We start from the raw sequence: 22,794 nt of genomic DNA on the forward strand, positions 1-22,794 counted from the left end.
TTCCGGAGGTGGGAAACCAGGAGATTGGATAGTTTTTTGAGGTGGAGGGTGGCATGCTGTTCTAATTTGCAGTTGGCCTGTAGGAGGATGCTCTGAACAGCCGGTGTGGATGTGAGAGAGGAAAGATTAAGGACTTTTATTAAGAATAGGAGTTGACAGGTGTGTTCATTGGCTAAGTTGATGTGTAGGTGAAGGATTAGGTGGGTGAGGGCAATGGATTGTTCAGTTTGGAACTGGTATAGGGACTGAGGATCACCCTGTGGCTAAACATGCCTTGGTGCACGGCCAGCACATCTTGGCACAGTGTTACACCGTCCGGGTTATCTGGATACTTCCCACCAACACCAACCTATCCGAACTCCGGAGATGGGAACTTGCTCTTCAATATATCCTCTCTTCCCGTTACCCACCAAGCCTCAATCTCCGCTAATTTCAAGTTGCCGCCACTCATACCTCACCTGTCATTCAACAACAAGTTTGCCTCTGCACTTCCGCCTAGACTGACATCTCTGCCCAAACTCTTTGTCCTTAAATATGTCTGGTTGTGTCTGTATATGTGTGGATGGATATGTGTGTGTGTGTGCGCGAGTGTATACCCGTCCTTTTTTCCCCCTAAGGTAAGTCTTTCCGCTCCCGGGATTGGAATGACTCCTTACCCTCTCCCTTAAAACCCACATCCTTTTGTGTTTCCCTCTCCTTCCCTCTTTCCTGATGAGGCAACAGTTTGTTGCGAAAGCTTGAATTTTGTGTGTTTGTTTGTGTTAGTTTGTGTGTCTATCGACCTGCCAGTGCTTCGTTTGGTAAGTCACATCATCTTTGTTTTTAGATATAATTTTCCCACATGGAATGTTTCCCTCTATTATATTCATATCATTAATTTGAACCCAACAATTACGTTTGTTATTGTCACTGTTGCATTTCGAAATGATGCTCAGTTAATTACTTCTTATGTACGTATAGCCACAACATCACTTCAAGACAGTGGCTTCATTTGAATAAAGTATTTGCTCCCGCCTCTTTAGCCAAGGGTACCAACACACTGCGGTGCAGTGCTGTGTGACTCTGAAGTAGCCGACAAAGTCTCAGTAGCAGAAGAAACTTTCACCACCAGTATTTGACCAGCAAGGGGAGATTAAGCAACTGTACCCACCCCCCAGGGTTTCCAACTAACAGTGGCATACAACTTTCTCTTTTGTTTAATACTACATGCAAATGCACTTTTTAATGATATTTTCTTTCCTATCGGATAACCTGAAGATAGTTTTAAAATTAATTGAAATCAGCTGTAAAAATGAAGACTGAGTATACTGTGAAATCATATGGAAAACAATCTTAAATTCAGGGATGTCCACAGTAAATGACAAAAATAAAAACATAGTAATACTGAAGCATTATTTTTAACCATGTAAGAGACAATATCTTTTTAACAGACAAAAAAACTAAATTTGATACAAGCAGTCATCCTTCAGCTCCTTCTCAATATAAAAATAAATTCTATCAAAATGAAAACTTGCTGGGGGGAGGGGGGGCTATATAACTATGAGACAGAACCGCTGGTCAGTATTCACTCTCTCTAACGTCTTGAAGGAAAGTACTGGCCATAAATTTTGTCACATCAATTAATTAAAGTAGTATGACAAATTATTATACCTTCTCCGTGAGCAATCCAAACTCCAAGGAGACATCCCTCCATACCATGCAACATGATAGAGGGAGATCTCTCGATCTTGACAGTGCTGAAACGACACTCGAACCTTCCGGACAAGTTGTGATCCAATACAATCTCCGGTGTTGATAAACTGTCGCCTGAGGAAGAACCTGTCACAGTTTGGAGGTAAAATTAAAGCATATGTGAGGGAAAATTAATTAAGAAAACAGAATATTCTAAATTCTCAAGTGTTTACACTGATAAGAACCTGAAATGGAAGACCCATGTTACAGATAATCTTAAAAGTCTAAGAGTTGCATCATTTGTATTGCAGATAATAGCAGACTATGGAGATGAAACTGTCAAAAAGATGACTTTACTGATGACTTCATGTTCAATGTCTTATTTTTCTGATATACCATATATTATTAGAACTGATTGCTACTGTTGCATCAGTCACATTAATTATGAATACAGCTACTGTTCTCTCCTTTACTGTAAAGTCTTATTTTGTGTTGATAACAGCTAACAGTTATGTTCACTATACTTGCAGGATTCGTTATCAAACAATTATGATGCCAGATAGAGTAAAATGACTGCTCCAAATTGGGGTAAACCACAACCGAACATGTTAACTGCCCAAGTTGATGAGTCACAGATCAAGGTAACTATTAGACTGGTTTCCCACCAAGGCAAAATGTCTGTATGGTTCCCCTAGGAGTCGTATCGGCAACTCTAACATACAACCTTTTATACGACCAGCATCGACTACAAAATCCATTACTAATTTTAAATTAGCTAACGCAGAAATTTTTACGATAACTACCCAGTGCATGGAATATGAAATCCTTGTATTTTACACTGTAATTGATGATAATGCTTACACCAAACCTCCAGATGTCAGACACTCAGATCAGTACCAAACATTATGGGTTGATAGAGTATCAACCAAAACACCAATTTAGTTTGTGCTGTGTGCTGTTGTCCAATAGAAGATGCATAAACAGTATTTTTTTAACAGATTATGTGTGAAACTGTTATATGGGAGAACATTTTTCTGCCATGTAAAAGGACATTTTGGGATTTGTAGTAATGTTCTTTTGACAGTCTGCTTTCGGTTCATTAGTTGAAAGTAGCAAACCTACAGACTACATTTGTATAGATATGTTAGGTGTTATGTACACAAATGTATGCTCTAGGTTTTCTACTTTCATCTAACAAAGTGAAAGCAGACTGCCAAAAGAACATTACTACAACCTCTGAAACATCCTTTTACATGGCATAAAAATGTTCTCCCATATAACAATTTTGCACATAATCAGTTAAAAAAATCATCATCAGTGGGTTTTGAACTCAGGACCTTTAGCATGACAATCTGACTCACTACGGACTCATCTACCACAGATTTTCACGTTCAGAGCTCACAGGTATGGTTTGCGTATACTCCATAGCTCTGGTGTCACTTTTCATTACCTTTTACACATCTTCTACTGGACAACAGCACATGGCACAAACTAAATCGGTGTTTTAGTTGATACTCTATCAACACACAATGTTTGGTAGCAATCAGAATGTCCGACATCTGGAGATTTGGGTGTTAAAGCATTTTTGTAGCATGCACCTCAAACACGTTCATACAAAGCCCATCACAAATGCAACTGTGTTTTCAACTTGCGCTACTTCCCTCATCAGATCTTGAATCTCTGAATACATAATTGTAGCCAGAGGTAATAACATAAATTTTGTAAACAACAGTCGCTCACTTTCAAAAATCTAGCAAATACTTTTCTACTAAAATCTTATACAGCTTCTGCTTGGTCCAACTTGTCAGTCAGTCATATTTTTATTGATGTATTTGCAATAGCAGCACCAAACACAGTAACTTTTTACTAACCAGATCTCTGTATGTAGCATGTCAGCTCGTAACATATTATTTATGACCTATTTGTTACAATGTCCAAAGATCAAACCACAACATTCAGAAACTTTAAGCGTAATAATATATATGCACTTACTACTGAAAGATATGAAGTATCTAATTTACCTATGAAACTCAATAATTTGTAGAGCAAACATGCTCCTCTGCAAATTGTTAGAGTAAAGAGCAAACTTGCGCCACAAGAGTCACTTAGGGCATATGAATGGCACCGTGACCTCTGAAAATTATTATCATGCCTACAAACAACTATGCAACCATGTCAGTCAGTCGAAGAGAAATGCAGAACTTAGGTACGCTCATTTGCTACATGAGAACAACCTGTGGATGTGCAGACTTGTGGAAAAATCTACATGGTCTGGGAGTAAGCAAGCCCAGATTTACAGTTGAAACTCTAGTTCATATTTTAGCTGTGCAAATTTGTTCAGCAGCAGTAGAACACAATGAAATTATAGTGAAACTGATCATCTATTTTACTATACAAAAACAAGTTTTCATTTAACGTTGTTACCAAAACAGGGAAACAGCAGAATTTTTAAGTTCTTGATTGACTTCAGATTTTTATACAGTACTCTAATTAACATTGAGACAAGGACAGACTATATTAAAAAAGTATATGTTACCTGTTAACACTGACTGCAAGAGAGAAAATCTCATGCTGTGCTGTGAAAATGTACAGTTTAATTTTCTTTCTTGCTGTTAGTTTTAACTGTGACACCCTTTAAATCATTTACACAAATGGGTTCTCCCTACATTTTCTTTTTCATTATATATAGTTTTCCACAAAAATTGTATGCACAACAATGTGCTTTTTAGTTTTCTTCCTCACAGTCGGTTTTAACAGAAAACAGGATAGTTGTATTTATGGTGAACTTTGTAAAACAACTTAGTTACAGAGTATGTATGTGAAGTACAGCCCTTGAAACTACTGTCTCCACAGATCCGGTAGATGGAGAGGTCTCTATGATACCCTATATACCCAATGATCCCAACTGATTTACCCATTCATTTTGAGACTGTTCAATTCTCAGTCATGGTTTAGTTTGCAACAACAACAAATAAGGTGCAAGATCAGAGAGAGGAGGGAAGAGGAGGTGAACAGGGGGAGGGACGGGACACACACACACACACACACACACACACACACACACACACACACACACACACACACGACAGCTTCAACTGCATCTGCCCTCCCAGACTGGAAGCAAGGACTTACAAAACCATTACCCAAGAAGGAATCTGGCAAAAAACCCTCTGATATCACCCCATCTGCATTCAGCAGCATTACCTAAAGCTTTTGTTATCAATCAATTACTTTAATCTTGAATAGCTTTAAAGAGAAATATGTATCAGATTTCTACAAAAACCACAGCACAACAACTGCTCTTGCTGTCACTTGCACTAGACTTAAGGAAGAACTCAAACTGCAAGGAGGTATTAGCATCTCTCCACACACTACAGAAATATCAAAACGTTCTTCCTCTTGAGTATAAGGAGGTTGTAACACCTCTGTTTATTATCCCGACCTGATCTGATCGAATAGCAGTCCAATATTTATCAGTAAGATGACAGTGAACCTAATGGGGCTGGTAATCGGAATTGACTGCTACGGAAGTTGTTACTTTCCAGTTCGTTCTGCTCAATACTATAATTCTGAATGTCTGGTAATGGGGAACACCAACACAGTTTTACTAATTACGAACTTATATTCTTCTCAGAACAACAAAAAGGAGATAGCCACTGCCTTCGTCATACATATCTAATTACGGCTAATCTCAGCACAGGCTTTCTTCATTTTCCATTATCGTCACACGCTAATCCATCACTGCATCCAACACTGCAATCCAAGGATAGGCCGGCGCGGTAGACGCGAAACCAAATATCGGCACTAGTAACGTCACTGGTCACTTTCATAATGATACTTCATCACTTTCCCGGTGTTAATTTATTATTTAGGGGTCTAACCACAGCGATGGCGACACCCTTCTCCGTTAAAGACCTGTATTTCAACAATAGCCTCCACACACATATACCCGCCAACCACACTGGCGCATCTCTACACTTGCTCTCGCAACACGTCACAATCGATTGTTCGTCCTATCGACCTGTGCCAAGTGCAAAGTTATAGAAAGGGCCTATGGACCCCTTACAAGGTCAAATTCTGAAGATTCATGCTGGATGAAACTGGCAATGTACACATATGTGGGATACATTTGTGACACTTCTTCTTCTTCTTTTTTTGACCATATTACTCCTGTCTACTTGCAGATAAGTGTAGAGACTATCACAAATTATGTTTGGTCCATCATCTGCACAATCATTGCACTCCCACTTACTTCTATCTGAACAATGCAGCAAAACTACTCACTCTTGACAAAGCAAAATGCTCTCCATACCACTACATAACACAGTCTAGTAGTCTAAGTATTTTCTGTATCAGGAACCCTACTTTGGAACCAAAATCTCTGAGAAATCAAGCTCCTCTTCCCTTCAAAAGATTCCTTCTACCACAACAGCTCTTTTACATACCTGTCTGCAGTTCACTGAAGCCCCCTCTCTTCAACATTCCTTACTCTTTTATAGGTGTGTCTATTGAAACAGTCTGCTTTCTCCTTCTTAACATTTACTGTCACTTCAATCTTCTACTCCACCATCATCACTCCCATTTCTGATGATATTAAACATGACTTCAAAAGAACTAAATTAATTAATATTATTGTTATTATGAATGCCTGCTATTATTATTATTCCATGCCAAATACTGGGCGCACCTCAGATATATCTGTCTTTATTGGCTGGGTAAGGATTTGGTCATTCCAGGTTTTCTGACCTGGGGGATTGGTAAGTGTCATGACTCCACTGTATCTGTAAGCTCTAGACATGCTTCCGCAATCACCATGGGTTGCAGTGGTGGAATGTTTTGTGCACAGGGATGGGAATCTTGGCTTAGCCTGGATTGCAAGGTTGGTATAAACGTCTATAAAAAAAATCCTCAATGTCAAGATATGCTGCATGACGATGCATGGCTATTGATGGAAAACAGATATTAATGGGCAACCTCTAACGAACCTACCACAAATGTTGTATAATACATACTGAGGCAAGTGGGACTCCGTCTGGGTGGACCTTCATATCCGTAACTCCTTGTGGGAACACCATGGTGAATCACTGAAGCATCTACAAAAAACACTCCTGATGCAGTAAATATGCCACCTGGGGAGTATCCATACCCACTCTTCCACAAGACTGGGCAGGCTAGCCCTCCTGACGATCTTGACTGTACATAGTAATGGGGATCAACAAATTGTAAGTATCTAAGTTTTAAGTTTCTAGTGATCAATAGGAAGAAAAATGCCCCTTTCTATATTCATAAAGGTTTAGAAGACTTGCTGGTACCTTCAGATCTATCAGAAGTTGTGGAATGGTTCCTTGCTAGTTTCAACTAACAGATCATAGCAGGTGAGGCTGCCAAGGAAGTCTCAACTATTTGATGAATGTTATATAGATTTTGAGTTCCACAACTCCCTCGACTCAAGCAAACGTATGGTGAGATGCCGTAAGTACAATGGGTGTACAATGGGTAGATTGAGAAGACAGCAACTTTCATTGTGAAATTCATTTCTCCATTGCCTGAGTGCATCATGGCAGGGTTTCACTCATGCAGGGTTAGACTGTGAGGTGCTACAAATACCAGGAATTTAGCTACAGAAAGCCGAGCTGCAGAGGTGAAACAACTTGCAGGAAGTGTGGAAAGGCAGCCTTTCATTTTGAGGATAAAAAATGTACCACAATAACAGAAAGGCTCTCCATTTATTTCTTTCCCCACTACTCTTGAAGGGAAAAGGGGTAGGAAAAGAAGCAGGATGTTCAGGTCAAAAGGTCAGATGTCATATTGGCATATCTGGCTGATGAGGAGGACATCATGCAGTTAGATGCCTCTTCACCAGACTGAGACAGTCCCCCCACTCCTCTTCACTCTACCAGCATCACACTGTCCCAGCACAAGGATCAGGGTAGATTAAAACCAAGATATTGAAAAGGCTTCTGGAATGTGAGTGGATATATGACCCATTTGGAAGAATTATGTCTCCTTGCACAGGAGAGACCTTTCTGCCTGAATCTACTAGAGATAAATTTTAAAAATAATGAAATGCCTTTACCTAGTGCTATAATCTCCACAGAAAAGATGACATTACTGGTGATAGGGCAAAAGCTGAGGTAGGGGTGTTCATCAAGGAGACATTCCATTCCTCGCCTGTGCCCTGACCCACAATACTACAAACAATGCTGTCATTATAAACGACCATGTTAATGTCACGGTGTTTACTGTGCACCTGCCATCCTACGAGCCTGCTGACGGTGAGAACAGCCTACTGCTGGACTTCTCCTTCCCTCTCCTCTTAGGGGATTTTAATGTGCACAGCACACTATGATGATCTGACAATTTTCCCCAGGGGTCGAGAAAATGAGGTTCTCACGCACACTGAAATCATCATACTGATTAACATCAGCACCCATTCTGGAACTACTACAGGTTTGTCTGTTTACATTACATATGAACATTTTAACACAAACATACATAAATAAGCACTGAATGCAAACACAATTAACATTTTAAAAGAAAAAAGTGTTATATTCACAAAGGAAATATTTTTGTACTGTATCCAATAGTTAAATGTGAGAACTGCACCTTAAGTTTACTTTATATGAAAATTTTCTTTCTATGTGAACACACAAATATATGCTGAACGCAAATATGGTTAACACCTTATAAGGATTAAGTATGGGATTCAGCAAAATTATTTTTGCACCGTTTCCAATAGTTTTATGTTCAAACAGTACTTTAAGTAAAGAATTCCTTTCCTTGTAGTGAACTGTTCCATTTCCATCACTGAACCACAGGATAAATTAATCACTTGTATACAGATGGCAACACATGGATCTTATGAAATAGTATTTTAGAATCTTGGTCACCTACACCCGAAGATACTCTTCACTGCTCAGTGGGAGGTGGATGACGACCTTCACTGAAGTGACAAATATCCCTTCTGGATCCATCTGCCAGATGGAGCAGGTCCCAAAAGAAGCCCGCAGAAATGGCTGTACAGAAAGATTAACTGGATACTTTGCAGCCAGTTAGCTGTTTCTGAGCAGCATGAATGCATCTAGAGCTATGTGGGTCACATTACAGCTGTGATTCTCCAAGCTGCCAATGCATCCATCCCCAGGTCATTAAGAAAACCTAGGAGACAGCCTGTCTCTTATTTGCCATGGTGATTACAATGACAAACTTGGAAGCAAGGTAGGCAATAATTGTTCAGTGAACCGCTTCTTCAAAACGACAGCATTCATTTCCAAATGGTAGTCACTACTGGTTTTCTTCACCTAAATACAAGCTTACTCTCAGGAACCAAATCAGAAGAAGAGCCAGCATGTAGAATAAGTATCTGAGAACCTTTTCTTATGGGAACTTTAAATCCACCACTACCATCACTGATTTTCCAGCAGGTATCCATGGGATGATTCTGATTCAACCATGTTTCATCAGTGTAACACACTGTAGAGCTACCTCCCCTTCTTGTATCGTTCATCTTTATAAGAGACATGACTCGTGCTGCTTCTGTGTAGCTTCTTTCAATGAAAAACTCTCTTCAACATATTTGAAACCAAAGACTATTAAAATTCATTGCACTGACAAAGTGCTACCTTTGAATCCAATTTTCTCAGGCATAATTGTAATACGTTTTTTTGATGTCAGGTATTCCCTGCTTATTTACGTTTCAAACATGGAGCACTTTAAAATATTGTAGTCAAAACCACCCATATGTGTTACAGGTTTCTTGCAATTTCGATGCTTTCCAGGTGACACAAACAAATTTTCCTGAAGTTTCTACAGCTCCGACACTTTTGTTTACCATTCTCTGCACACTTCTCTTGCCGACTCATGCTTCTGCAGTTCATTCTTGAGTCTTCAAATTGAGAAAAATAGAATTCTCACTTTCAGATTCACATTTGAAAAAGTTATAGATGCGGAACATAAACCACCTCGACTGCTTGTAAAGCATCTACATCTACATTATTACTCTACAATTCATAATTAAATGTCTGGCAGAGGGTTCATCGAACCACCTTCAAGCTACTGTATTTCTCTACTGTTCCACTCTTGAACAGCATCGGAAAACAAAAACACTTTAATTTTACTGTGAGAGTTCAATTTCTCTTATTTTATTACGATTATCACTCCTCTCTATGTGGATGGGCCAAAAAAGTATTTTCACACTCTGAGGAGAAAGCTGTTGACTGAAATTTCATGAGAAGATCCTGCTACAATGAAAAATGCCTTTGTTTTGATGACTGCCACTGCAACTCGCATCTGATAACTGTGGCAGTCTCTCCCCTATTTCGCGACAGTACAAAATGAGCTGCCCATCTTTGATTTTTTTGATCAATCCTATCTGCTGTGGCTCCCACACCAGACAGCAATACTACAGAAGAGGGCGGAAAACTGTGGAGCAAGTAGTCTCTTTAGTAGTAGACCTGTAGCATTTTCTAAGTGTTCTACCTATAAATAATAGTCTTTGGTTTGCTTTACACACAACATTATCCACATGAATGTCGTAATTTATTTGTAATTATAATTCCTAAGTATTTAGTTGAATTTACAGTCTTTAGATTTGTGTGTTTTATGCTGGAAACTGAAGTTTAGCAGTTTCCTTTTAGTACTCATGTGGATGACTTCAGAGTTTTCATTATTTAGAGTCAATAGCCATTTTTCTCACCACACAGATATCTTACCTAAATTGTTTTGTAATTTGTTTTAATCATTTGACGACTTTATAAGACAGTAAATCAGAGCATCATCTCCAAACAGTCTAAGAGGACAGATCAGATTGTCTCATAAATTGTTTATGAGATCAGAAACAGAAAGCATACAGCACTTCCTTGCAAATGCCAGTTATCACTTCTGTTTTACTTATCGATTTTCCATCAACTAATGCATACTGTGTGACCTTTCTGATAGGAAACTATACAGTCGCACAACTATGATGACACTCTATAGGAACGCAAATTAACTAAAGTTGCTTGTGAGGTACTTCATGTTTACTGCCCTCACCTTACATACTCATTTAGAAATCACACGAAGATGTTCACAGACACACAATCACAGCTATACTGTTACAAGAGAGTAACATTGACATCTGAATGAGTAACTCGGTCGCTATGTGAATGAATCTGCACTGTCATTAAATACGGAAACAGCGCAGCATCCGGGAGAGAGATTCTTGCAGTTTAGTTTGTAACTTGCGGGTAGCCACTCAGAGACAGAAAGAATCTTATTGGCTGCTAGCAGATATTGGTGGGGGATGCGCAGAATGGCTGAAAATAAGGCCACCTTCCTATATGATGTGAACTTTAGTTTAGAGAGCGTCTGTGTGCAGTGGGAACTGCGTACCTCCTCACAAATGACATAAATTTGAGGCTAGCATCACCGAATGGGTCATCTGACAGGAGGAAGGTTCTTGCTCAGTTTGTGCCAATTTGACAATCTCAAACTATAACAACACTTCCTTTGTTACTCCCAATCCCTACACTTGTTCTATAATTGTGTTCTCAAAGCAATGCATTTATTTGTTTCCCAAACTCTGAGCTCTATGTTGACTGGAATACACTAATTGTAACTCTTAAGGTATCAAGTATAATATCCAAATAGGGAAAGGCCAGCTGCAACTTGGAGAGAAACCAGACTGCTGTTGGAAGAATCAAAGAACGTGACAGCAAAGCAGTAGGTGAGAAGAGAACAAGCAGTGAAGGAAACCAAAGAGAAATTTGGAAAGATAATTAAAGTTCTGGGACAAGCAACAGAAATTCAAAGACTTACTGAGGGCATTGTAATACTGTCAGAGAAGGTCAAGGACCTGGAAAATCTGTTGAATGGAATGGATAGTGTCTGCACAAAGAGGTTGTAAGAGGAACATAATCATAACTAAAACAACAGTAAGGAGTGTAACTGAATTATATCAGATGATACTAGGGCAATTAGATTAAGAAATGAGATGCTAAAATTCGTAGAAGTGTTCACTAGCTGGGCTGCAAAATACTGACAATAATGGAAGTAAAGAGGATATAAAATGTAAACAGGCAATAGCTGGAAAACTTTTTTGTCTTTTTCATGTTCTTTAACTCTTTAGAATTGCAATCAAGTAGTTTCTTTTGGAAGTATTTCTTTGCCAATGTGGCATTATATGGAACTGAAATGAGGATCAGAAGCAGTACAGGCAGAAAGAGAATAGAAGCTTCAGAAATGTGGTACTACCAAAGAATGCTAAAGACCAGATGGGCAGATCATGTAATTAATGAGGAGGTACTGAATAAAATTTGAGAGATAATTATGGCACAAGGTGACAAGGAGAAGAGAAAGAGGTTGTCAGGGCATTTCCTGAGGCACTAAGGAGTAATTAATTTTTAATGAAGATGTTGGGGGTCTTGTACAGGATGACCATATGGCCAAGTGTCAAATATAGTACACAGATTCAAATGACTGTAGAACAAAGTACTTATGCAGAGATGTAGAGGCTGTCACAGGATAGACTCTCGTTCAGTTAGCATTGACTGACTTAATTCAATTAAACTTCATTACCATTATTTTATTTTTATTTATGTTCACTTCATAATTCCCAAGTGGAAAGCTTCATGTGTGTGCAGTTTTTAGCTGTTTTATCAACAGAAATATCTTTGTGTCCTTACTGAATGGTTTTGCACAAAGAGGCTAGCTCTAACCTTTGAGAAAACATATTTCATCCAGTTTTGTACTGTACTCCTCTTAATGTAATATATCAACAAGGAAGAATAAACAGGGTACAGAACTGAACGATCTTAGGTGTGCATAAAACAAACTGGAAAAACCATAAGTAGAGCTGCTAAAATGTCTAGAATCAGCTAATTTTGCCAACTTTGGGAATACAGAAATTAGTAAGTTGATGTATTTTGCAAACGTTCATTCAATGACTTCTTGTGCGAACATATTCCAGGAAAATTAGCCGTGCGTGGCTTGTGTTCCCGCCATCATGTATTTTACACCCTGTTTTTAACGTACATCCAACTCACTATGTCAATTTAAATCACTACTGTCACTGAGTTGCTGCTTTGCCTGACCGTGAGTGGCGTTAGCAGTGTGTATCGATATATCCCCTCTCGTAGTATCTTTGCTTGACTGCGATTACTTCCCGGTCGTAGGCAGTTCGTTGCGATTTCAGGCGGCCAGTCAGTTGGGACGCGTCTGGAGCGCAGTCCGGACCTGCCAGTCGGGGAGTTGCAATGCGGCACTAGTGCAGTCAGGCTGGAGCAGCAGTGAGGTCTGTGTCGACATGGCTCAACTCCCAATTTGTCTTCAAGTGTGCTTAGTTATTGTTGGGTATCGTTCAGGTCTTCGTGCAAGTGTTTGTCAGGTGGTGTGTGTAGTTGGCGTTATTTCCTTGACAAGTTATCTTAAATGTTGTCGGCGTACTGCCTCTGAGAGGTTGGTCGTCTCATCGGGCGACATGTAACTGGTTCTCAGAGCACTTCTGGGCCCCTTCAATTACCATTTTGTGGAACTTGGGTCGGCCCTTTTCTGGTGCAGGGATGTCATTTAGCCAGTGGGTGTGTTTCCTCTGCATGGTTGGGTCCGAGCCAGAATTTCCGCCATCCTGTGTCTGGAAGTGAGTGGCAGACGCACCAGTAGTGCATTCGCGACGGAGCAGCAGTCCCGACGGACCAGCAGGCAGTCGGTCGGTTGCTGTGGACGAGGGAAGTTATCTCCGTGCGGTGCAGTCGGCTGGGGCCGCTGGCAGCCCCTGCACAGTGTCGGAGTGTGTGTGGAGCTATCCGATCGCTGCGAGCTTCATGGTTCAACGACCCATGACGTCAAAGTTGAGTAGTGGTTTCAACTACCCAAGCCACGTCCATTCATGTTGTGGTTTGTTTCGGTGGTTAGCAGTTGGGGATGTTTTCCTGTGAGCAACACCGAGTGTTTCTACTGCAGAAATTTAGCCACCATGTGGTGCAATTAACTATTTTGGTCGACTACAATTTGAGTGCACCGGTGGAATTTTCTGTCTTGTGGCCGTTAGTGTTCTGGTTACCTGCCCTGGGCACTGACGTGAATTCAGGCAGTGTTCTTTTGAATGAAATTAACTATATTACCGTGTTTCAAATTCAAGTGAACCTGCAGAATTTTCTGCCTAGTGGCCGTTAGTGTTCTGGTTACCTGCCCTGGCTACTAACGTAATTTCAGGCAGAGTCCTTTCCTCACCTTCTGTCACTGTCCAACATGGTGTGTAATTTTGACAGCTAATACATACTCCATTATGGATTATCACATTGGTAACCTTTCCGGTTTGAGTTCTCATGTATTGGTTGACAGGAAGCAAGCCGTCATGTCGGTCAGTCCGTGGCTGTCCCCTGGTTGGGTTCCGACGGATCAAGTATAGTTGGGTTCACCACCTGTCTCGCCTACGTGAACAAGGGCAGACTGACCTCCCTGGAGGCTTCTGAGTGCCACCGGTGTTTAATTATCTGTTGTCAGCTACTTTAAATTCAAGGCTTATGGTTATTATTTTTATTTTCTTAAAATTTTGCAAAATTAATTTTTAAATTTATCTTTCAAGATTAAACATTGTGGCCTTCTGCCTTTAAAAGATTATGGTAATATATTTTAAAATTTTGAAACTTAATTGTGGCCTTCAGCCATTGTTATTGCACCTTGCATATGTATGTTCTATCTGCTTAGCCTTAAGGCTTTCCACGTAGCTGTGATACGTTTCAATTTCTGAAAAATTTGGACTCCTTGTTCTGCTATCTGTCAGACAGGGGGAAGCAAATTATTATTTGTGGGGACTTCAATGTAGATTCTCTGAAAGAGGGTAATAGGAAAAATGACCTTGAAGTATTACTCGGTTCTTTCAATTTGACACCCGTTATTGATTTTCCTACTCGGGTGGTAAAGGATAGCAGCTCACTGATACATAACTTCTTTATAGACCAAGATAAGTTTAACCAGATAAATGCTCAGCCTGTTGAGAATGGTCTTTCTGATCATGGTGCACAGCTAGTTACAATATATGACATAGCTCCATTCAGCAGTACTAAACAGTCCTCCAAAGCAGTACGTTCAGTCAACGATTTAACAATTGCAAATTTCAGGGAAAGCCTACAGCAGTTAGACTGGGATGAGGTGTACCGTGAACCTGATTCCAATTTAAAATATAATTTATTTCATGACATTTTTGTAAATGCATTTGAAAACTGCTTCCCCAAGAAAATAGTTAAATATACTCGTAAGAAACCTTGTAACAAACCATGGCTTACTAAGGGTATAAAAATATTTTGTAACCGGAAAAGGGAAATGTATCTGACAGCAAGAAAGAGTAGTGACCCAGAAACTATCAAAAATTATAAAAACTACTGTGTTATATTAAGAAAAGTTATTAAAAAATCCAGGAGTATGTGTATCATGTCTGAAATCAGCAACTCTGATAATAAAATTAAAACAATTTGGAATATTATTAAAAGAGAAACAGGTCAACCAAGAGCAGAGGAAGACAGTATTACCATCAAATTGAATGAAAACTTTACGAACAAAAAGTCAGAAGTTGAAAATATTTTTAATAATCATTTTCTAAATGTTGTGGATATAGTAGGATCCAGGTGTTCATTAGAAGATGCTAGGCTGTTAATAGAAGAGGCCATACCTATGCAATTTGATACAATTGAAATCTCACCCACTTCTCCCTCTGAAATTAGGAAAATAATAAACTTGCTTAAAAGCAAAAACTCACATGGAATTGATGGCATTTCCAGCAAAATACTAAAAGCTTGTTCTCAACAGATAAGTAAGATTCTCAGCCACCTGTGTAATAGCTCTCTGGAACAGGGCATTTTCCCTGATACACTGAAATATGCTATTGTTATACCTTTGCATAAAAAGGGGGATAGATCTGATGTCAACAATTACCGTCCAATCTCCCTTCTAACAGCTTTATCCAAAATTTTTGAGAAAGTAATGTATTCAAGAGTAGCTTCACATATCTGTAAAAATGAAGTACTAACAAAATGTCAGTTTGGTTTCCAGAAAGGTTTTTCAACAGAAAATGCCATACATGCTTTCACCAGTCAAATTTTGAATGATCTGAATAACCGAACATCACCCATTGGGATTTTTTGTGATCTCTCAAAGGCTTTTGATTGTGTAAATCATGAAATTCTGCTAGACAAGCTCAAGTATTGTGGCATGAGTGGGACAGTGCACAAATGGTTTAATTCGTACCTAACTGGAAGAGTGCAGAAAGTAGAAATAAGTAGTTCTCGTAACATGCAAAGATCAGCACATTCCTCAAACTGGGGAACTATCAAGAATGGGGTTCCACAAGGGTCAGTCTTGGGTCCTTTGTTGTTCTTATTATATATTAATGACTTGCCATTCTATATTCATGAAGAGGCAAAGTTAGTTCTCTTTGCTGATGATACAAGTATAGTAATCACACCTGACAAACAAGAATTAACTGATGAAATTGTCAATACTGTCTTTCAGAAAATTACTAAGTGGTTCCTTGTAAACGGACTCTCACTGAATTTTGATAAGACACAGTACATACAGTTCCGTACAGTGAGTGGTATGACGCCATTAATAAATATAGACCTTAATCAGAAGCATATAGCTAAGGTAGAATATTGCAAATTTTTAGGTGTGTCCATTGATGAGAGATTAAATTGGAAGAAACACATTGATGATCTGCTGAAACGTTTGAGTTCAGCTACTTATGCAATAAGGGTCATTGCAAATTTTGGTGATAAACATCTTAGTAAATTAGCTTACTACGCCTATTTTCACTCATTGCTTTCATATGGCATCATATTTTGGGGTAATTCATCACTGAGGAATAAAGTATTTATTGCACAAAAGCGTGTAATCAGAATAATAGCTGGAGTCCACCCAAGATCATCCTGCAGACATTTATTTAAGGATCTAGGGATATTCACAGTAGCTTCTCAGTATATATACTCTCTTATGAAATTTGTTATTAACAACCAAACCCAATTCAAAAGTAATAGCAGTGTGCATAACTACAATACTAGGAGAAAGGATGATCTTCACTATTCAAGATTAAATCTAACTTTGGCACAGAAAGGGGTGAATTATACTGGCACTAAAGTCTTTGGTCACTTACCAAATAGTATCAAAAGTCTGACAGATAACCAACAAGTATTTAAGAAGAAATTAAAAGAATTTCTGAATGACAACTCCTTCTACTCCATAGAGGAATTTTTAGATATAAATTAAGAAAAAAAAATTTTTTTTTAAAAAATTAAAAAAAAATAAAAATAAAAAATAAAGAAAACAAAAAAACACAATAAAATAAAGTTGTTATATTAACTTAAGTATGTTGTTAAATTAACCTAATTATGTCATGTATTGGAAAATTCGACTCGTTCCACATCATTATGAAATATCGTATTCATGATCCATGGAACTAGTATTAATCTAATCTAATCTTTATTTATTTGATTTGCCTCTTTAATTGCATTTTAATCTTATTGATTTTTAGGTTTTCTGGTTGTTAAACATTTTGGCCTTCTGCCTTTAAAAGCCTATGGTAATACATTCTAAAATTTTGAAATTTAATTGCGGCCATCAGCCATTTGTATTGCACTTTGCATATGTTTGCTGACTTTTTTTAAAAAATTATTTTAATGCTATCTTAATTGGAATTTTATCTTGTTGATTTGTTACGATTTCTTATTTGGAGGCCTTCAGCCGTGAAAGAGATGTATTCGGTAAAGGTCCGGCTATGTGCCACTTTGGTCGTAAAGGTTATTAAATTACAATAAATGACAATTAGAAGGAGAAACTGACCTCAACCTTTGGCCCTTTCCACAATCCTATTACCTGTGCTGCCCAGCGGGTTTAGCGGGTGTATCAGATAATATCTTGCTTAGGCAAAAGGTGGAAGGAGTATATAGAGGGTCTATACAAGGGCGATGTACTTGAGGACAATATTATGGAAATGGAAGAGGATGTAGATGAAGATGAAATGGGAGATACGATACTGCGTGAAGAGTTTGACAGAGCACTGAAAGACCTGAGTCGAAACAAGGCCCCCGGAGTAGACAACATTTCATTGGAACTACTGACGGCCTTGGGAGAGCCAGTCCTGACAAAACTCTACCATCTGGTGAGCAAGATGTATGAGACAGGCGAAATACCCTCAGACTTCAAGAAGAATATAATAATTCCAATCGCAAAGAAAGCAGGTGTTGACAGATGTGAGAATTACCGAACAATCAGTTTAATAAGCCACAGCTGCAAGATACTAACACGAATTCTTTACAGATGAATGGAAAAACTAGTAGAAGCCGACCTCGGGGAAGATCAGTTTGGATTCTGTAGAAACACTGGAACACGTGAGGCAATACTGACCTTACGACTTATCTTAGAAGAAAGATTAAGGAAAGGCAAACCTACGTTTCTAGCATTTGTAGACTTAGAGAAAGCTTTTGACAATGTTGACTGGAATACTCTCTTTCAAATTCTGAAGGTGGCAGGGGTAAAATACAGGGAGCGAAAGGCTATTTACAATTTGTACAGAAACCAGATGGCATTTATAAGAGTCGAGGGACATGAAAGGGAAGCAGTGGTTGGGAAGGGAGTAAGACAGGGTTGTAGCCTCTCCCCGATGTTATTCAATCTGTATATTGAGCAAGCAGTAAAGGAAACAAAAGAAAAATTCAGAGTAGGTATTAAAATTCATGGAGAAGAAGTAAAAACTTTGAGGTTCGCCGATGACATTGTAATTCTGTCAGAGACAGCAAAGGACTTGGAAGAGCAGTTGAACGGAATGGATAGTGTCTTGAAGGGAGGATATAAGATGAACATCAACAAAAGCAAAACGAGGATAATGGAATATAGTCGAATTAAGTCGGGTGATGTTGAGGGTATTAGATTAGGAAATGAGACACTTAAAGTAGTAAAGGAGTTTTGCTATTTGGGGAGCAAAATAACTGAGGATGGTCGAAGTAGAGAGGATATAAAATGTAGACTGGCAATGGCAAGGAAAGCGTTTCTGAAGAAGAGAAATTTGTTAACATCGAGTATAGATTTAAGTGTCAGGAAGTCATTTCTGAAAGTATTTGTATGGAGTGTAGCCATGTATGGAAGCGAAACATGGACGGTAAATAGTTTGTACAAGAAGAGAATAGAAGCTTTCAAAATGTGGTGCTACAGAAGAATGCTGAAGATTCGATGGGTAGATCACATAACTAATGAGGAGGTACTGAATAGGATTGGGGAGAAGAGGAGTTTGTGGCACAACTTGACCAGAAGAAGGGATCGGTTGGTAGGACATGTTCTGAAGCATCAAGGGATCACCAATTTAGTATTGGAGGGCAGCGTGGAGGGCAAAAATCGTAGGGGGAGACCAAGAGATGAATACACTAAGCAGATTCAGAAGGATGTAGGTTGCAGTAGGTACTGGGAGATGAAGAAGCTTGCACAGGATAGAGTAGCATGGAGAGCTGCATCAAACCAGTCTCAGGACTGAAGACCACAACAACAACAGGCAAAAAGTATTCACTGCACAGAAGAAAGTAATTAGAAATATGAAGTTAACACACACACATCTTGCAGATATCTCTTTCTCTTTAAGCAGCTGGGGATATTAAGCACAGCCTCACAGTGCATTTATTCGCTTATGAAATTTGGTATCAACAATCCATCTAAGTTTGAGAGTAACAGAGATATTCACAACCACAATACACCAGAAGAAAAAATGTTCTGCTTTACCTTATAATGAATATAATTTTGGCATAGAAAGGGATGAAATATGTAGCTACTAAACATTGACAATCTACTCACGGAAATAAAATGTCTGACAGATACCAGAAGTGTCTTCAAATGCACATTAAAGATGGTTATTCTTGACTATTACTTATGCATCACACAGGAATCCTTGAGGAGAGTATTATTATTATAACTATTATTATTAATTGTAAGTTATATCTGTGTGTTCTTTGTTTTTACTGTTGACATGTTCCACATCATAACATTTACCATGAATTTGATCTATGTAACAACTACAGTAACTAACTAACTCTCGTCCAGTGCAGTCTCCAACAATCAGCCTTTCCTTCGTATCCTGTCAGGTAAGTATCCCCTGCCCCGGGGTTCCGGGTGACTTTTCCAAACTTTACCCCTTTCTGCCACAAGAAGAAGCCACTGTCTCCAGAAGCTAGCAAACTGTAATACCTTTTATTTGCGTGTTCTCCTGCTGCCACTTGGCAAGTAGATTTTTTGCTATCCAATATTACTTACCAATCTCTATACTGACACGATAAATTAACACATTCCATTCAGCTAAGTTGTAATTGACACAATACCTGCAGGAAGTGTTCCGATCCAGCCGAGTAAGCTCATTAGTTGGCACCCGTTACAAACTCCCAGGCTAAAAGTGTCTTCTCTGGCAGCAAATGCCTGGAACTGAGCTCTGAGTGAAGGGTGAAAGAGCAGGCTTGCAGCCCAGCCTTTTGCTGATCCAAGAACATCTGCAATCATTAAAAATAAAAAGAGAAATAAAAATACAAAACACATTTACTGAAGTATACAAGTTCTTCAGGGGATGATGAAGAAGGAAAATACAACATACCTGCATAGCTAAAACCACCAGGAAATATTACTCCTCTGAAAATATCAACAGTCACTTTCTTATCAAGTAAGTCTTGCATAGTCACATCCCAAACTTCAAAGCCAGCCATATGAAGTGATGCTGCCATCTCCCGATCACCATTAATTCCTTCTTCACGAATTACGGCAACACGCTGAACTGTGAATTTAATTTTAGTCTAATTATTGTTACATAAATCTACAAGTATTTTATATAACTTATAAAGACTATTACAAGGCAAATACGAATTTGATAAACTGTAAAAGGAGAGAATATCAAATGAAATGAATGATTTATCAGATAGTCAGTCCTACCTGTACATTTATAGTTTTTAGAATTCCGTCAATATATTGTTATTCACCAAGATATATTGAAATTAAGAAATTAAGTGTGTTCTTCTGGGTTTGGTAATATAAGCAACCATTTATTAATGGAACTTTTCCTGGCTGCCTGAAATATGCTAAAATTCAGCCACTGTATAAGAAAGGAGGATAAAGAAAACTGTCGAGCTTCCAGATAATTTTGTTTTTGCTGGCTTTTTCAATTTTTTGGGGTATATTAATATACAGGATGGAACACAGCCAAATCAAAAAACTTCGAGGAGTTGCAGACGATGTCTTGTGAGTTTGTATGCTGATGCACTACCAGCACTCACTACCAGCATTCACTATGTTAGACAATGCTGAATGAGTTCATGCCTGTCACAACAACAGCTCATCCCTAAAACTTAGACAGACACTCTGTAGTGTTGCTGGACGATCTTCTGGACATGGGTTGCTACCTCAGTATGTTTCTCAAGCCACCGTCTACAATCCCTCGAAGTTTCTTGGTAGTGTTTTGTTGCACTTTCATAACCATCTGACTAAAAATTACATATTGTTGAAGTCTCAGTTTGACAGTATTATGAAAAGGATAGTTACTAATCACCATATAAGAGATGCTGAGTCACGGGTAGGCACAACAAAAAGACTATCAAACAAGTAAGCTTTCGGTCCAAAAGGATTTCATTGTAACTAGACAAGACACACACACACAAATGCGGCTCACAGACACATGACCACTCTCTCCGGCTGCTGAGGTCAGACTTCTCTGGCCTTGTCAGTCACAGTCTTTGAGTTGCATTTGTGTGTGTGTATGTGTGTGTGTGTGTGTGTGTGTGTGTGTGTGTGTGTGCGTGAGAGAGAGAGAGAGAGAGAGAGAGAGAGAGAGAGAGAGACCAAAAACTTACTTGTTGGACAGTCTTTTTGTTATGCCTATCTCTGACTCAGCATCTCAGCTATATGGTGAGTAGCAACTATTCTTTTCATCCTGGATTTTCCACTGTTTGGAGTCTCAGATTGGATTTCTAAAAAGGTTCTGATACTGAGACTGTAATCAATTCATTAGACAATAAATTACAGGCTACCAGTGCATCCTGTAACCTTACAAAGACATTTGACTGCATATATATGTATTGGATTTATACAGAATTTACTATACATACTCCACAAATGATGCAATTCCATTGACTCAAACTTGGTAATAATTATATATCTCCAAAACTATTCTCAGCAATCTTGGAAAAAACATCTAAATTGAATTGGGAAACGACGGGCATCCAAGATCTGGGAAAGACATTAAATAACCTGAGATGTGTTGATGATATTGTTCTATTTGTAAATAGTATAGAATACATTCAAATATTAGTTAGCGAATTGTGTTAGTCTGCTTTGAAGTTGATCTAAAAATGAACTTTGACAAAACCAAGATCATGATGAAATGAATGGGCCAACTGCAAATGATCACAAAATGTGTCTATCTGGGACAGTCTGTAAATATGAAAGCAGATTTGAAACTAGAAATTTTTTGAAAAGTTGAACTTAAGGAAGATGCTCTTCAGTTTCCAAGTCTAAGAAGTCAGCTGAGTTGAAGGAAACAGTTTTTGACCAATGTATACTACCAATAATAACTTATGGCTGTGAGACATAAATATTTAATGAGTTCATCATTAGAAAACTCATACAGAAGTGGAAAGATCAATATTGTGCTATACAAAGAAAGAAAGAAAGAAAGACAGTAGTAGATATCAGATGTAAAAAAAAAAAACAGAAGTAAGATAATGGAATACCTTGAAACGGCAGTAAGCTGATCATGCCCCTTGTTTGAAGAAAGTATGGCCACATAATAATCGGTAGAAATGGAGGAATCAGCTGGTACCCTATGTTGTGAGCCGACTCAAAGAGGTCACATCTCCAAGTGATTGAACTGGCTCTCTCCTTGAAATCCCATCTGTCTCTAATCTGGGCACACTTTTACAATTACACTTTTATAATTTACTACAGTCCCTACACCCTCCTGCTTAACAGTATATTTACTTCCTCATTAAGTTTGTTATAAATAATCCACACAGTTCACAAGGAACAATGATTTACATAATTACAAACCAGAAGGAAAATGGCATTCAGAAGAATTTCTGTTATTGTAATGTGTAAAAGGTGGTAGGTAGAAATTACTGACTCACATCATCTGTGTAA

General features: G+C 38.6%; 1 protein-coding gene across 2 annotated transcripts in view; it reads right to left on the reverse strand.

Annotated features, from left to right (window-relative positions):
* LOC126198502 (phosphoribosylformylglycinamidine synthase) overlaps positions 1-22,794 on the reverse strand; it is a 214,493-nt gene that overhangs the window by 18,324 nt on the left and 173,375 nt on the right. For both annotated transcript variants that reach the window (XM_049934881.1, XM_049934882.1), the window contains 3 exons: positions 20,264-20,440; positions 19,998-20,162; positions 1,651-1,818 (listed from right to left, as the gene is read on the reverse strand). In XM_049934881.1, coding sequence (XP_049790838.1) covers positions 1,651-1,818; positions 19,998-20,162; positions 20,264-20,440 — 510 coding nt within the window. The remainder of the gene's footprint in view (positions 1-1,650; positions 1,819-19,997; positions 20,163-20,263; positions 20,441-22,794) is intronic.

The sequence above is a fragment of the Schistocerca nitens genome, chromosome 8 (assembly GCF_023898315.1).
Source record: "Schistocerca nitens isolate TAMUIC-IGC-003100 chromosome 8, iqSchNite1.1, whole genome shotgun sequence".
In the NCBI taxonomy this organism is placed as follows: Eukaryota; Metazoa; Arthropoda; class Insecta; order Orthoptera; family Acrididae; genus Schistocerca; species Schistocerca nitens.